The following is a 17,429-nucleotide window of genomic DNA, read 5'->3' on the forward strand; positions in this document are numbered from 1 at the left end:
TAACAAAAATAGACCCGGTAACCTTATAATATCATTCAAGCATTTTATAATACTAATATAATGATAATATTATACTATTATCTTTCTTCTCTCATGAATCGAGTCCGGTTCGTCGAATTGAGCCTATTTACGAAAACTAGAATCAAAACTCCTAACCAATACGGTTCAAAAACTAGGTTCTCCGTGGCCGCGTTGTCGAGCTTGCCTCAAAAGAGGTTTTGGCTTAAAGATGTCATAATGACAATGAGGATTGAGATGCTTGATGATATAACAGAGGTGTTCCCTTTACTGATCTTTCGGAGAAATTCGTACTTTCAGAAAAGATCTCGCGTACTCGAAAATCAGGGTTGTTACACCTGACGAATGGATTTTTGACGGTTTAGAATTTCACAAATGAATTCTCGTTGCAAGTATAGTCTCTAAACCAATCGCTAATCCTTTCATACAAAAATTTGTTTGTCACAAGTACAAACCCCTAAAATCTATAAACCGAAGTATTTAAACCTCGGGTCGTTCTCCCTAGGATTTACAATAAAGTGTCTTGTTATTGGTTGTGAGTTATTTTGGGGTTTTTGAGATTATAGACAAGAATTATAAATGGCAAAGGAAATAAACTAACAACTAACAAAGCTCTTGGCAAGATATGAGAACTAGAAGTCCTATCCTAGTTATCCTTTTCAATTGTGATGAGAATTGTGTATTGCTCCCACTTAGTTAACCTCTAACCATGGAGGAAAGTCAAGTGGATGAATCAATTTGATTCCTCAAGTCCTAATCAACTCCTAAACGAAAGACTAGCTTTAGAGGCATTCAAATCAATTAGCAACTTCTAATTATCAATCAACAAAAGAATTAGATAACTCAAGAGTCACTAATTACTCTACCTAGGCCAAGAGGAACAAAACCTACACTAAAATCCAACCAAGCATTTCATCAAACACTTGGAAGGCACAAAAGAAAAGCAAAGCAAATTGACAACAAGAATAGAATCTAACAACATTTATTGAAAGGAATTAACAACAACAATCAAAAGAAACACATTTATTATGAATTACCTTTTATTGAATTGGAAGAAAGTAGAAGGAACAATACTAGATCTACAACAAAATGTAAGAACAACATAAAAGAGATTACACCAAAAGAATGGAAGAAGAATGAATGTAACAACAAGGAATTGAGAAGATAGAAGTAGAAGAAGATGAATCTAAATCTAGATCTAAGAACTAAACCTAATCCTAATCCTAATTCTAGAGAGAAGTGAGAGTTTCTCTCTCTAGAAACTACTTCTAAAACTAAAACTAATGAGTGTGTTAATGTCATGTCAATCCCCTTCAATCCTTGGCTCTTATATGCATTTTGGCGCCAAAGTTGGTTGCTGAAACCTTCCCAAAATTGCCAGGCACGTGTTGCCTTAATGAGGTCATGTGCCATCATCGGCGCGTGCGCGTATGGTACGCGTGCGCGTCCCTGGCCTGTCTCGCAATGTGCGCGCGAGCGCCTTGTGCGCGTGCGCGTGCTTGGCTGACTTTGCTTCTTTGACTTTTTATGCTTCTCTCCATTTGTATGCTTCCTTCCTTGCTTCCTTTGATCCATGCCTAGCCTATTCCATCCTGAGATTACTAACAAACACATCAAGGCATCTTATGGAATCAAAAGAGGAAATAGAATTCATCAAAATAAGGCTTAAAAAGCATGTTTTTACACTTAGGCACAAATACGGGAGAGATAACAAAACCATGCTAATTTATAGGCTAAATGTGACAAAAGGTTATCAAAATGCTCTAAATTCAATACAAGACAAACCCTCAAATTGGGGTTTGTCAGTGCCTTTATGTGTGACTTGGAGCTTATCTCAAATTTTCTCTACTGTTTTGCATCTTGAAACCTTCAGGTATTCCTTGAAGCTGGTTGCACAGTTCAGCATGTTGACAACCTTGATATTTAGTTTTACCTCCTTTTCCTTTATTTTTCATCTTCATTCCCTTCTGCTCAATAGTTGTAGTTTTTTCTATTGAAGAATGGAGGTCTGTTGTTGGACTGTCCTTCTGTTAGAGTATAAGCCACTATGTTGAAATTCATGTTGTCCGCCATCAGGATCTTTCCTCCAAGCTGTGAAATTTGATCTCTTTGAGACCAAGTTCTGATACCAATTGATGGTAATCAGTGGCTAAGAGAAGGGGGGAGGGGTTGAATCTTAGTCCCTTTTTCACTGAATATTAATTCCTGAAACTTCAGGAGATATTTCTGTTTTTGTCTCGTGCCGAGTTGAGAGACACTTTTGTTTTTGTCTCCAGTTCACCAGAAACTGAGAAAGGAGTAGGAAAGAAGAAGTAACATCAGATATATCCTGGTTCAGCTACTAGGTGCAATGTAACCTACATCCAGTCTCCATCACAACAATGATGAAATTTCACTATGTTTTCACAACATTACATTCACCAATTTTTTCCTAGGAACTATCCATTCCTATTTGGGACAAATCCAGATTCTAACCCCATCCTGAACTTGACTAGACCTCAATCTAGCTTTTAACCGCAAAGTGCTAACCCAACTTGTAAGGGACTAAGACTCACACTAGCTTTCAACTGCAAAGTGCTAACCCAACTTATAAGGGGATCCCCTCGGGATCATGACAACAAAACAGAAATACATTCAAAGGATTTTTGAGATAACTATGATTTTTTCTTTAACTCTCAACCTTTTTTCACTCATTAGCTTTTTCTTACAAAATCTCACATTTTGCTTTTTACCAATGAAAAAAGAAATATTCAAACGTGTGCTCTCACTCCTTGCCCAAATCCTTGGTCGTTCTCCCTTATTATAGAAGGGAAAGCTTCCAAGATTGAAACCGGTTCAACCAACCCAACAACTTCTTCTCCAACATAGATTAACTCACGGTTTGAACAAAAAAAAGAGAGAGAAAAAATCAAAACTACATGCATGTACCTTTCTCAACCTCTTTCATCTATTTTCTTCAATCTTAGCCATTGATCTTGACTTTGACCCCAAAAATTGATTCTGACTATTGATGAGCTTCTGGCCTTGGACAGCTTTAAACATTTCATTTTTGCTTCTATCTACTTGAGACTTAGAGGCTATCTTTTTCTTTGATGCACAAAAACGGAAATGAACTTTTTACCAAGATAGATTTGCTTCCTGTCTGAAGCCAATCTCTTCCTTTCTTGGTAACAAAATCTTGAACCATTTCTTCTTTCCTTCTGTGGAAACAATCTTCTTCCTTCTGTGTCTTCCATTTTTTCTTCTTCTACGAAAGAGTGATTTGACTGAAGTAAGAGAGAGGAGAGAGAAGAGAGAATAGCTTTTGTATGGAGCTTATGGCCTTAGGTCATAACCCACTCTCTGTGTATTCTATGTTCTTTCTCTTTTTCTTGAAAGATAATGTGATTTGACCGAAGGAGAGAGAAGAAAGAAGAAAAAAAAAATTTGGTGAAAACTTTTAATACATTAAAGTAAATTGATTTCACTTCCAGTAACCAAAAAATTAAATTAAATTGAATTGAAACTTGAGAAATATGTTACTTGAACCAAAGAAGTAGTGACTGATTCAATACTAATTGGATTTGGTTTCTTCCTTTGGTCCTTGTACTTGGCTTTTGGGCACTTGAAGTAATGCCTTGCGATCACCATATGGGCTTCCTACAAGATTTTGGGCCAGTTTGATTTTCTTCCCTTTTTAACATTCAGCTACTTGATTTAAATCACTTTGGTATGGAGCTGAACTTATTTATTAATCGACTTATTAAATTGGGCCAATATAAAACTTAATTTTCTTTTCTGTACACTAAACTAAATTCATCAAACAAACAATTGATAATATTTTAATAAATATTTAATTAATATTTTAATAATATTTAATCATCTTTAATATTTTTAATATTTTTACTTTAAATAGAAGTGTTCTCGAATAAACATGTCCGTAAGTTAATAAATTTGTCTATAGGTTAGTAAATATTCCGTTGGTTTAGAAAATTAAGAATTTAATTTTAATGTACTGTTATTATAAAATTATTTTATATGTGCATCCAATTATATAATGCTACATTAATAAAAATAATTTATTTTTATATTAATTATATGAATAATTATAAAAAAATAATTATAATTATATAATTGTGTAAAATATTTTATATTATCAACGTATAAAAATTAAACTCAACAAATTAAATAGAAGTAGAAATTAAAATTTACGCAGAAGTTCAAGTTCTTACAGGGAAAAGTTCCTTCAAAAATAAAGTGCATATATTCATCAATACAATATCTGATTTTACATACATAATTAAAAGTTAAAACTGACAATCATATCACTTGTTGATAATATGAAGAAATCATATTAAGCAGTGGGATAAGAGGCATCCATAGCAATGCCACACAACCCTTCAGTAGCATCTATTCCCTTCTTCATTCTTATGTAACCATCCTCGCCCCATTGTGTGCCCCATGAATTTTTTACTATCCAATACTCAGTACCATCATCATCTGCACCGTAACCAACTGCAGTAACACCATGGTCAAGTTGAGTCCCACATTCACCGGTGAAGACGCCACTGGAGTAGAATTGGAAAGCAGATCCACTAGCATCAATGGAAACAGAAACCGGTTGGTTCGCCACGGCTTGTTGAAGTGCGTGCTCGCTATTTGCAGGCACCCGCTGGTACCCTTTTATCTGAGCTGCTGGAGAAGCCTCTTCGCTTGTGTCACAAGTTTCATCAACTCCTTTGTAAGGGTAGTTTGACTCAGTGGTGATTCCACCATTTTTTATGATGAATTCAAAGCCATTTTCCATGAGACCCCCCTCGCAACCTTGATCCACGTTATCACAGTCCACAAGCTCTTGCTCTGAGAGGGACACAAGGTTGCCTGTAGTAATCTGGTGGATGCCTTCGTTTGCAGCAACGGTTGAAAATGCCCAACAACATCCTGAGTTTGCAAAATGAATTTAATTAACAACCTTTTGCGTGAATGGCCATCCAAACAAATGGATATGATTGCTAAAACGTTTTACACTTTTAATGTATTAAAATTAAACTCTTATAAAATAATAAAAAATATTATATATATAATTAATTAATTATTATATATTTATAAATAAATATATTTATTATCTTTTAAAAAATTATATTATATTATGTCTTATTTGTATGATGTGTTTTATTTTTTGTTTAATAAATATTTAATTAAATAACAAAATAAAAAAAATGTATGATTATTTGAAAAATATAACCAGCTTGATAAAAAATTATTTTTATGAAAATAAAATCAAAATTTAATTCTTTTTTCATTAATAAAATTTTTCTTTTTCAATCACCATCAATAATTTAATTGAAAAAAAAAATTAAGAAAACTAAGAAATAAACAAATTGAATTCTCTCTAATAACACTTATTCATCGTGATTAAGATTAGTAATTCTTTTATTTCTATTTGTGATAATTATGAATTTTAAGATTCTTATAATATAAATGATAGTTTTATGATGTACATTAGAAACTAGATTAAACTTACATATGATAACCATGAAAAAAGATATTTTTAAAATATATTTTATATTTTAAAATATATTTATATGAACAGTTAATTTTAATATACAATTAATATGATTAAAATAATATATATCAATATTTACTATAATAGAATCCTCTTTTTATTTGAAATGTCTTTTTTATGAATAAAAAATTAGTCCAAATTAAAATAGCAAAAAATTACTTATTTTATATTCATTAATTACTGTTCAAATAATTTAGTAATATTAAATATAATAAATATATAATTAAAAATATTACACACATAAAATTATAAATATTAAATTAAATAAAATAATTTTATATTATTTTCTCCATAGCATAAACCGTTATGAATATATATGGAGCAGATCTCATGTAAATGCTCCAATCACATGCAATAATTTTGTTTTATATAGATAACAAAAACTAAGCCAAAGTGCCAATGAAATGATGTATGAAAACTTAAGGTGGGAATTTAGGTGCAATTGATTTCACGTGAAGTTGATAACTGAGAGTCGTTAGATGATTTGACTGATTTGACTAAATTTTTATCTAACGACTCTCGACTATCAACTTCACGTGAAGTAAACTGTACCTGAGTTTTTACCAAAACTTAAAAAAAAAAAAAAGGAAAAGATAGATAATTTTTGACTTTATCTTACCGCAACTGCCTTGGTTCTTGACTGGAGTAACAGCTCCATTCTGCCTCCAGTCAATTGCATTTGGAACATCAGTGACATTTTCATACTTGAATGGTGTTGGAGGTGAATTATTTGATGTCATGTATCCATTACGTGAAGCCTTGAATTCCTCATTGGTAAGATCAGCTAAGTGATTAACACCAAGCTTGTAAGGCTTGTTCCCAGCAGCATTAAATGACTCTATCAATTCAACGTTGTCCTTGAATATCAAGAAACGTTTCTCCTTCTCCTCACCATTCTTGTACACTATGCCATATTCTAACATCCATTGCTCATGTCTTTGGTACATTGACCATGATGGTTCATTATTGAACTTTCGAGAGGACATTACATGGGAATTGCAAATTGTAAGAATAATGAGCACTAGAGCCAATAAAACATGCACGTTTTTGCTAATCGGAGCCATATGTATCTCTTGGCAAAATTTAATTATATTTTGTGGTATTAATTAGTGTTGGGAAATTTGTAACAAATTGTGTTCTTTACGCAACGGTTTGAATGGTATTTATACACAAATGATGTATGTCTCTTGAATCTTGATGAGGAATTTTTAATTAATTATTTAAATAAGCTGAATATGAATAAAATTGGTTTCCTAGTGACGACCCCTGTTATGGTAATATTTGCGTTTTTTTATGAAAGTTGATGCGACTTGTGTCTTTGAATTGGACTTGGGAAACAAAAAGATGGGCTTAACACAAATGGGAGACCATCCATTTGGCCTAATATTATATAAATAATATAATAGTATATGATTATAACTTAGGAGTCAATCATAAGAACTAGCATACTACGAAAATAGATCTTCTCAATTTTTTTTAATAATTAAGAGAGTAAAATATGATTTTTTATTATTAATTTTATAAATGAAATTAAAAATAAATATAAAAAAGAGAATAATAAAAAATTAAAAATCACACTTTGTACTCAATTTTTTTTAACAATAAACATGATTCATTTTCAGCATACTACTAATTAATTAGGTGTTTGAACTCCTGAAGCGGGGTGCTTGAATTTTACGTGATGGGTTAGAATTAATCATTAGCTTCACCTTAGATATATTCAAGAATATAATTAACAACTAGTTACTTAAAATTTTGAAAAATATTGTATGAACCATTAAATATATATTCTCTCTTTTTAGTATTTAAATTTATTAAGATGTACCAAAAAATAGTATAAAATATTATTTCTCTAACTACAAGAAAAATTAGTGACAGTGAGAAACTAAAACAGTAGCATTATGGCTACACTTTTTTTTAGTTAATTTATTTGTCATTATTATTATTATTATTATTATTATTATTATTTAATGACAAATTATAGAATTTTTGTAACCATTAAAATACTTTTATTGGCAATTGTTATAATTACTCTAAAACCTTTTAATGACAAAATATAAGTTAATGACTAACTGCTGGTACATGTGTTAATGGTTACTTAATTTTTATTATTGCTAAAGATAAAATAAATTGTCACTAAAATGTTTCTTTTTTAAGTAAAAATAAATGATTCTTTGCGCCCTTTTTTTTTCATGTATACCTTCTTAGTAGAGATGCCACAACTTGTATTATTTGCGATGAGGAGAATTTTAACGTATTGCGATGTGCACAAGTGTGTACATACAAGTTAACAAAAGTACAAAATTAAATTATATAAAAATAATACGCCTGCTAATTAGAGTATTATTGGTCTATATTGCAATCTATTAGAGGCATACAATGCTTTTTGTTTTCGGACACGAACTTTAAATTGAAATTGAGAGCACCATGGGTAGTGGCCGGTTAGTGACATATCCAAAAAATTTTAATCATGGAGTAAAGTATATAACATAATGATAATTTTATAATTATAAATATAATTGGTCTTCAAATTATCTAAATAACAATTTAAATATTAATTTAAATTATAAATAAATCTATAGTAATATAAATTAGAAAATATAAATCTAAATTATTAATTGATTAACAAATAAAATATTGTCATTGAAATACAATTCACAATCCAATAAAAAACTATGACCCGGAGAGTTTTCAACAAAAAGGACTCTAAGTTCTACTATATTATATATTGGAATCACTATTACGCAACAACTCTATGAAAAAGATTTGGGTCATTAACTTCACTCGAAACTTAAATTAAAATTTTATTTTTTCATTTGTGGTTTTTGCTATCCGTGCCATGATTTTAAGGGACATAGAGGTTGTTTGAAGTTAAATTTTGTGCAGAATAATTGTTTTTCCTATCATATACAGATATACACTCAGCAAATCAATCATAGAATAAAAGTTTATAGAATAGGAAAATTATTCCGTATGGCACTCTGAAATAGCGGAATATGATATCCCTTCTACGAATAAGTAGTTTTGGACAAATTTATTGTGTAGTGAAATCCTAAGAATAAAACTAATCCTCTTAATAAACATGAAATGTGTTAGATGACATAGGAAATGTATCGTGGCAAAAAAAAAATAAAAAAAATGCTAAATACATACATATTTTTCATATATTTTCATATATATATATATATATATATATATATATATATAATTATATCTTGCGAATATATACCTATATTAGCTATTAAATATATTTTAACAATTTATGTAATTATTTCACATGGATTTTATCATTATGATATGGATAATAAGTTGAGAAATAAATATTTTAGAATTTATTAAAAAATATTAATAATAATTTAGATAGATCAGTAATAATAATAATTTTCATTGAAAAAAATTTAATATATCTTATTTATTAAATTATACACATATAAATATGATTATTAAATTGACTCACAATATAATAATTATTTATAGTCATAATTATCATATATAATATTTGTTAATAATAGGATATTTTAATAAAAAAAAATAGTACTGAATTTTTTTTTGGCGTGTAACTATTATGATAATTACTTCATGTTATTATGTCTTTGAGAATTGTTGTTAAATAGCAATTTTGATTAACAAATTTAGCATAATTTGTTTACTACCTGTTTAATGTTAAAATTTATAAAGTATATGTAACAAATATCTTAATATTTGTTAAGTTATTATTTAATTATTATTTTAATAATCAAATTATAAAGTTTGATTTGATCAAATAAATTATCTAAATAGAATTTAAATTTATTTTTATAATTAAATTATAGAGTTTAATTTGAATATTATTTGAAAGTTGAAACATGCAACTTTTTTTATTTATATATCAATATTTTGCTATAAAATAATTTTAAGTCTTTTCTATTTTATTTTTCTCATATCAATTAAGTAATCAACACTCAATAATAAAATTTTACTTTACTTTATTAAATATTTTTTTCTCTTTTCTGATTGTCTGAACAAATCATCATAAACGTGTGATATTAAAAAACTAAAATTTATTAAATATAGCTAGATATCATGTTTTTTTTTTTTTAACTTTAATTTGAAGGTATTTTTTTTTTATGAAATTACATGTTTTAATACGTAAGATGTCAAAATAGTTTTAAAATAGTATATTCGAAGATTATCAAACTTATACATATTTATGTGAATTTATGAAATTTACTCAAATTTATTCTAATTTATTCAAATCTAAATTATTAATTATTAAATTTATTTATTTTATTAATCTAAATGCGTAAATTTGTATGAATTTAAAAATTAATTCAAAAATTTAACAACTTTATTTTCTACAAAATAAAATCTGAAAAAATAAATTATGAATATATCAAATTAAAATTTACAAGAAAAAAATTACAAATTTGATCTCAAAAGATAAAAGATTAACAAAATTATATATGAAAAGAATATTATTTAATTGTTAATACATACTTTAATTAAGATAGACCCTTTATTTGTTGTGAACAAATTTATATGCTAAAAACAAAAATAAAAAATATATATATTACATGATATATCTTGAAAATAGTTTTAAACTTGTGAAAAAGTCTTAATAATTAATAAAAATTGTAAAAAAGGGTTAAGATTTATGAGGTAAAAAGAATAACTCAATTATTTCAAATTTTTAATTTTAAAGTGCAAAAGACAACAAATTTAAGCTATTTAATGTAATGCTTGAGAAATATCTTAGATGAAAATAAAAAATAAAAAATATATTTAACGTAAAAATACAATTTGTTGAGCTTAGAGAACTAAATATAATTTAAAGATGATGACTAAAACATTATAAATTGAATTAATAACAAAATTATTTGTGTGATTTTTGTTGAAAATAAATTAATCATAGTTGACCAAGAAACATGAAAAATAAGCTTATATTGTATCTAACCCAATATTAATTGGAAATGGATCCTCTTCATTTTTTTAATACTTAAGAAAATAAAGTGTGATCTCTCACCTTTAATTCTATAAGTAGAACCAAAATTAAATAGAAAAGAGAGAACAATAAAGAGTAAGATCTTACATTGGATACCATCCAGTTTTTTTTTTTTACTGGAGAGGATTCACTCCCATATTAATTTAAACAAAGCACTCATATCATATGATAAGTGGCAATGAATAGTAAACAATTTGAACAAGAAATTAAAAAAACAATTGGCCCAAGATCATCATAAGTCTAAGATTAATTTAATTTGTGTATATTTTACTTATATAGAAGCAAAATATTTAAGTAAAATATTTACATTATTTCATATATAAAATTACAAAATATGACTAAAGTTTTTAATATATATTTTGTTAGTGAAATATGAAAATGATATATAAATATTGAATTTTAAGATTTTACACAAATTAAAAATTTTTAAGAGAAATAAAAAAAAGAGCAAAATTAAATATTCTAACATTATTTTCCATCAATTTTTTAATAAACTTTTAATTCTATAAAATTCATGATAACATATATATATTTAAGAGTTAATTTTAAAAAATAAAAAATAAAAAATAAAATTTTACTGTACAAAATGGTTTGAAAAAAATAATTTGACATAATTTACATAAGTCATTGATAGATTAACTCACTATATATTATGATAAAACCATCCAAGTTAGATAGATTGGACATTTTAATCCATTTTTGTAGACTTTTTGTGATTAATATGCACAATATTTTTATCCATCACCAAATCTTAAACACATGTATTATTTAATAGAAGAAAGGATAAAAGTACATCTAAAAGTTCTTACGCTGGATACAATTACACTTTAATCATTTAATGAGTCACGCGTGCACACTATTTATACACTTTGGCGGACACATTTATTCTTTCGGCCATCGGCGTGTGACGTCGTTAAATGATTGAAGTGCAATTGTGTCTAGCATGTGAATTTTTAGGTGTATTTTTATCCCTCATTCTTTAAAAAAATAAACACGAAAAATACTATGTCCGTCGGAGTGTATAAGTGTTGTGCATGCGTGACTCATTAAATGATTAAAGTGTAATCGTGTTCGGTGTGTAAAATTTTAAGTGTATTTTGTCCCTTCATTCCTATTTTTTTTGTGACTACTTTTTTTCCTATTTAATATATATCTCAATGGTCGTAGAAATTGAAATATCATATTCCAAGCAAATAGAGTAACATACATGAATATCTTTCTATATAATATATTGTACAATAATTAGTTAACTATTCAAAAATGCTAGTTCTTCTTTAACTTTCAGTCTTTAATCAGCTTTTTTAAGAATTTATTATTATTTAGTTAATTTAAATATCCACTTTTACGTATTAATTGTTCAAAAAATTAAGAAAATTATTTATTTTTTATTGTTTTTCTCCTCTAAAAATTGTATAAAGAATAATATTCAAAAGATACCTAATTGCACCGTTAACCATTAACCAAAAAATTGAATTAATTATTAAAAAATACAAAAGATAAAATAAAACTTTTAGTTAAATCAAAAGAATTCATTAAAGCGTGGAAATTAAAGAACTGAATTCTGGTATGTTTGAAGATGCATGCTGCAAAATGAAAATTCAGAACTGGATATGTGAATCACAATCTCGCGAGCATCCGAATAGCGATGCAAGGAAAGAAATAGAGAACAATGTTAGAGCAGTTATGCGAAGTAGCTACGACGAAGGCAGTGGCATAATGATGAGCGGATAATTTGTACGCTTTTTGGCATTGTTTTTAGTATGTTTTTAGTATGATCTAGTTAGTTTTTAGTATATTTTTATTAGTTTTTAGTTAAAATTCACTTTTCTGGACTTTACTATGAGTTTGTGTGTTTTTCTGTGATTTCAGGTATTTTCTGGCTGAAATTGAGGGACCTGAGCAAAAATCTGATTCAGAGACTGAAAAGGACTGCAGATGCTGTTGGATTCTGACCTCCCTGCACTCGAAGTGGATTTTCTGAAGCTACAGAAGCCCAATTGGCGCGCTCTCAACGGCGTTGAAAAGTAGACATCCTGGGCTTTCCAGCAATATATGATAGTCCATACTTTGCCCAAGATTTGATGGCCCAAATCGGCGTTCAAAGTCACCTTCAGAAATTCCAGCGTTAAACGCCGGAACTGGCACCAAAGTGGGAGTTAAACGCCCAAACTGGCACCAAAGCTGGCGTTTAACTCCAAGAAGAGTCTCTACACGAAAATGCTTCATTGCTCAGCCCAAGCACACACCAAGTGGGCCCGGAAGTGAATTTTTATGTCATTTACTCATCTTTGTAAACCTTAGGCTACTAGTTTTCTATAAGTAGGACCTTTTACTATTGTATTTTCATCTTGGTTCTTCTGGTTCCCTCTCTGGGACCGAAGCCAATGATCACTTTTGTTCTTATGTATTTTCAATGGTGGAGTTTCTACACACCATAGATTAAGGTGTGGAGCTCTGCTGTACCTCGAAGTATTAATGCAATTACTATTGTTTTTCTATTCAATTCCGCTTGTTCTTGTTCTAAGATATCACTTGTTCTTCAACTTGATGAATGTGATGATCTGTGACACTCATCATCATTCTCACCTATGAACGTGTGCCTGACAACCACCTCCGTTCTACCTTAGATTGGGTGAATATCTCTTGGATTACTGATACACGATGCATGGTTGATCGCCTGACAACCGAGTGCTCGCCTGACAACCGAGCCAGCCATTCCGTGAGATCAGAGTCTTCGTGGTATAGGCTAGAACTGATGGCGGCATTCAAGAGAATCCAGAAGGTCTAACCTTGTCTGTGGTATTCTGAGTAGGATTCAATGATTGAATGACTGTGACGTGCTTCAAACTCCTGAGGGCGGGACGTTAGTGACAGACGCAAAAGAATCACTGGATTCTATTCCGGCCTGATCGAGAACCGACAGATGGATAGCCGTGCCGTGACAGGGTGCGTTGAACATTTCCACTGAGAGGATGGGAGGTAGCCACTGACAACGGTGAAACCCTTGCATAAGCTTGCCATGGAAAGGAGTAAGAAGGATTGGATGAAGACAGTAGGAAAGCAGAGAGACGGAAGGGACACAGCATCTTCATGCGCTTATCTGAAATTCCCACCAATGAATTACATAAGTATCTCTATCTTTATCTTTATGTTTTATTCATCGTCTATACCCATTTGAGTCTGCCTGACTAAGATTTACAAGATGACCATAGCTTGCTTCATACCAACAATCTCCGTGGGATCGACCCTTACTCGCGTAAGGTTTATTACTTGGACGACCCAGTGCACTTGCTGGTTAGTTGTGCGGAGTTGTGATGAAGAGTTGAGATTGCAATGAGCGTACCATGTTGATGGCGCCATTGATGATCACAATTTCGTGCACCAAGTTTTTGACGCCGTTGCCGGGGATTGTTTCGAGTATGGACAACTGACGGTTCATCTTGTTGCTTAGATTAGGTATTTTTCAGAGTTCTTAAGAATGAATTCTAGTGTTTCAAGGTGATGTTCTTATCATCACCAAAGCTGATTGATTGTCATCAATTTAGCTCTTGAATGCAATGTCCTGCTGAAGCTTGGCTATTAATGTCTAATTCCTTTAGACTGAAGCTTTAGACTAACATTGCATGATTCCTGGAATTCTCATTAAGAATTTTGATACCTTTACTTTCTTTTCCACTTAATTTTCGAAAAATCCAAAAAATTTTCAAAATCATAAAAACCAAAAATATTTTATGTTTCTTGTTTGAGTCTAGTGTCTAATTTTAAGTTTGGTGTCTTGCATGCATTGTTTATTTGATCTTGGTTCTATTTTCAAGTCAATAGTACAGGGAACTAAAGATTCAGAACATGTAGCAGAGGAATTACACAGAAAAAGCTGGGCGTTCAAAACGCCCAGTGAAGAAGGACAGACTGGCGTTTAAACGCCAGCCAGGGTGCCTGGTTGGGCGTTTAACGCCCAAAAAGGTAGTGCATTGGGCGTTAAACGCCAGAATGTGCACCATTCTGGGCGTTTAACGCCAGGATGGCACAAGGGGGAGGATTTTGTTTTCAAATCAATTTTTTTTCAAGTTTTCAAAGTTTTTCAAAATCAAATCTTTTTCAAATCATATCTTTTCAATCAAATGTTTTCAAAATCAATTTCTTTCCTTTTTCAAAGATACTTGCTATCAATTAATGATTTGATTCAACATTTCAAGTATGTTGCCTTTTCTGTTGAGAAAGGTTTAATGTTTGAATCATATCTTTTCTTGTTAGGCAAGTCATTAATTTTTAAAATCAAATCTTTTTAAAATTGTTTTCAAATCATATCTTTTCAATCACATATTTTTTAAAACCAATCATATCTTCTTAACCTCATCTTTTTCAAAATAGTTTTCAATCAAACCTTTTTGACTTCTAATTTCAAAATCTTTTTCAAAAATCACTTGATTTCTTTCCCACTCTTATTTTCAAAAATTAATTAGTGTTTTTCAAAATGTTTTCAAATTCTTTAACTTAATTTTCGAAAAAGCTCTTCCTCTCTTCTCACATCCTTCTATTTATGGAGTATCACTCCTCCTCAATGCACAATTCGAACTCTATCTGACTAAGTTCGAATTCTTCTCCTTCTTTCCTCCATTTTTCTTTTTCTCTGACACCTCAAGGAATCTCTATACTGTGACATAGAGGATTCCATATTTTCTTGTTCTCTTCTCTTTCATATGAGCAGGAACAAAGACAAAAGCATTCTTGTTGAAGCTGACCCTGAACCTGAAAGGACCTTGAAGCGAAAGCTAAGAGAAGCTAAGGCACAACTCTCTGTAGAGGACCTAACAGAAATCTTCAAAGAAGAAGACATGGCAGCCGAAAACAACAACAATGCAAACAATGCAAGGAAGGTGCTGGGTGACTTTACTGCACCTACTCCCGACTTCTATGGGAGAAGCATCTCTATCCCTGCCATTGGAGCAAACAACTTTGAGCTTAAGCCTCAATTAGTTTCTCTAATGCACCAGAATTGCAAGTTCCATGGACTTCCATTGGAAGATCCTCATCAGTTCTTAGCTGAATTCTTGCAAATCTGTGACACTGTCAAGACTAATGGGGTTGACCCTGAGGTCTACAGACTAATGCTATTCCCTTTTGCTGTAAGAGACAGAGCTAGGACATGGTTGGACTCACAACCTAAAGAAAGCCTGGACTCATGGGAAAAGCTAGTCAATGCCTTCTTGGCAAAGTTCTTTTCACCTCAAAAATTGAGTAAGCTTAGAGTGGAAGTCCAAACCTTTAGACAGAAGGATGGAGAATCCCTCTATGAAGCTTGGGAAAGATACAAACAATTGATCAGAAAATGTCCTTCTGACATGCTTTCTGAATGGAGCATCATAGGCATTTTCTATGATGGTCTCTCTGAACTGTCCAAGATGTCTTTGGATAGCTCTGCTGGAGGATCTCTTCATCTGAAGAAGACGCCTACAGAAGCTCAAGAGCTAATTGAAATGGTTGCAAATAACCAATTCATGTACACTTCTGAAAGGAATCCTGTGAACAATGGGACTAATCAGAAGAAAGGAGTTCTTGAGATTGATACTCTGAATGCCATTCTGGCTCAGAACAAGATATTGACTCAACAAGTCAATTTGATTTCTCAAAGTCTGTCTGGAATGCAAAATGCACCAAGCAGTACTAAGGATGCTTCATCTGAAGAAGAAGCTTATGATCCTGAGAACCCTTCAATGGAAGAGGTGAATTACCTAGGAGAACCCTATGGAAACACCTATAATTCTTCATGGAGAAATCATCCAAATTTCTCATGGAAGGATCAACAGAGACCTCAACAAGGTTTCAACAACAATAATGGTGGAAGAAACAGGTTTAGCAATGGCAAGCCTTTTCCATCATCTTCTCAGCAACAGACAGAGAATTCTAAGCAGAACAACTCTGACTTAGCAACCATGGTCTCTGATCTAATCAAAACCACTCAAAGTTTCATGACTGAAACAAGGTCCTCCATTAGGAATTTGGAGGCACAAGTGGGACAGCTGAGCAAGAAAATTACTGAACTCCCTCCTAGTACTCTTCCAAGCAATACAGAAGAAAATCCAAAAGGAGAGTGCAAGGCCATCAACATGGCCGAATTTGGAGAGGAAGGAGAGGAAGTGAACGTCACTGAGGAAGACCTCAATGGGCGTGCACTAGCCTCCAATGAGTTTCCTAATGAGGAACCATGGGAATCTGAGGCTCAAAATGAGACCATAGAGATTCCATTGGACTTACTTCTGCCTTTCATGAGCTCTGATGAGTATTCTTCTTTTGAAGAGGAAGAGTATGTCACTGAAGAGTAAGTTGCTAAATACCTTGGAGCAATCATGAAGCTAAATGACAAGTTATTTGGAAATGAGACTTGGGAGAACGAACCTCCTTTGCTCACCAAAGAACTGGATGACTTGTCTAGGCAGAAATTACCTCAAAAGAGACAAGACCCTGGGAAGTTTTCATTACCTTGTGCCATAGGCACCATGACCTTCAAGAAGGCTCTGTGTGACTTAGGGTCAAGTGTAAACCTCATGCCTCTCTCTGTAATGGAGAAGCTAGGGATCTTTGAGGTACAAGCTGCAAGAATCTCACTAGAGATGGCAGACAATTCAAGAAAACAAGCTTATGGACTTGTAGAGGATGTTCTGGTAAAGATTGAAGACCATTACATCCCTGCTGATTTCATAGTCCTAGAGACTGGGAAGTGCATGGATGAATCTATCATCCTTGGCAGACCCTTCCTAGCCACAGCAAAGGCTGTGATTGATGTTGATGAAGGTGAACTGATCATTCAAGTGAATGAAGAATCCTTTGTGTTTAAGGCTCAAGGATATCCCTCTGTCACCATGGAGAGGAAGCATGAAGAGCTTC

The 17,429-nt window shown here is 31.4% G+C and overlaps 1 protein-coding gene and 1 non-coding gene across 2 annotated transcripts; both read right to left on the minus strand.

Moving 5' to 3' along the window:
* Window positions 1-4,261: 4,261 nt before the first annotated feature.
* Window positions 4,262-6,678, minus strand: LOC130965254 (zingipain-2-like). Its single transcript, XM_057889993.1, has 2 exons — window positions 6,183-6,678; window positions 4,262-4,938 (listed from the first exon to the last, which is right to left on the minus strand). The coding sequence occupies exons 1-2, from the start codon at window positions 6,625-6,627 to the stop codon at window positions 4,352-4,354; spliced, it is 1,032 nt and encodes a 343-aa protein (XP_057745976.1). The 5' UTR covers window positions 6,628-6,678; the 3' UTR covers window positions 4,262-4,351.
* Window positions 6,679-15,784: 9,106 nt separating this feature from the next.
* On the minus strand, window positions 15,785-15,892 carry LOC130972316 (small nucleolar RNA R71). Its single transcript, XR_009083503.1, has one exon. It is a non-coding gene; the product is annotated as a small nucleolar RNA R71 (small nucleolar RNA).
* Window positions 15,893-17,429: the final 1,537 nt, after the last annotated feature.

The sequence above is a fragment of the Arachis stenosperma genome, chromosome 3 (genome assembly GCF_014773155.1).
Source record: "Arachis stenosperma cultivar V10309 chromosome 3, arast.V10309.gnm1.PFL2, whole genome shotgun sequence".
NCBI lineage: Eukaryota > Viridiplantae > Streptophyta > Magnoliopsida > Fabales > Fabaceae > Arachis > Arachis stenosperma.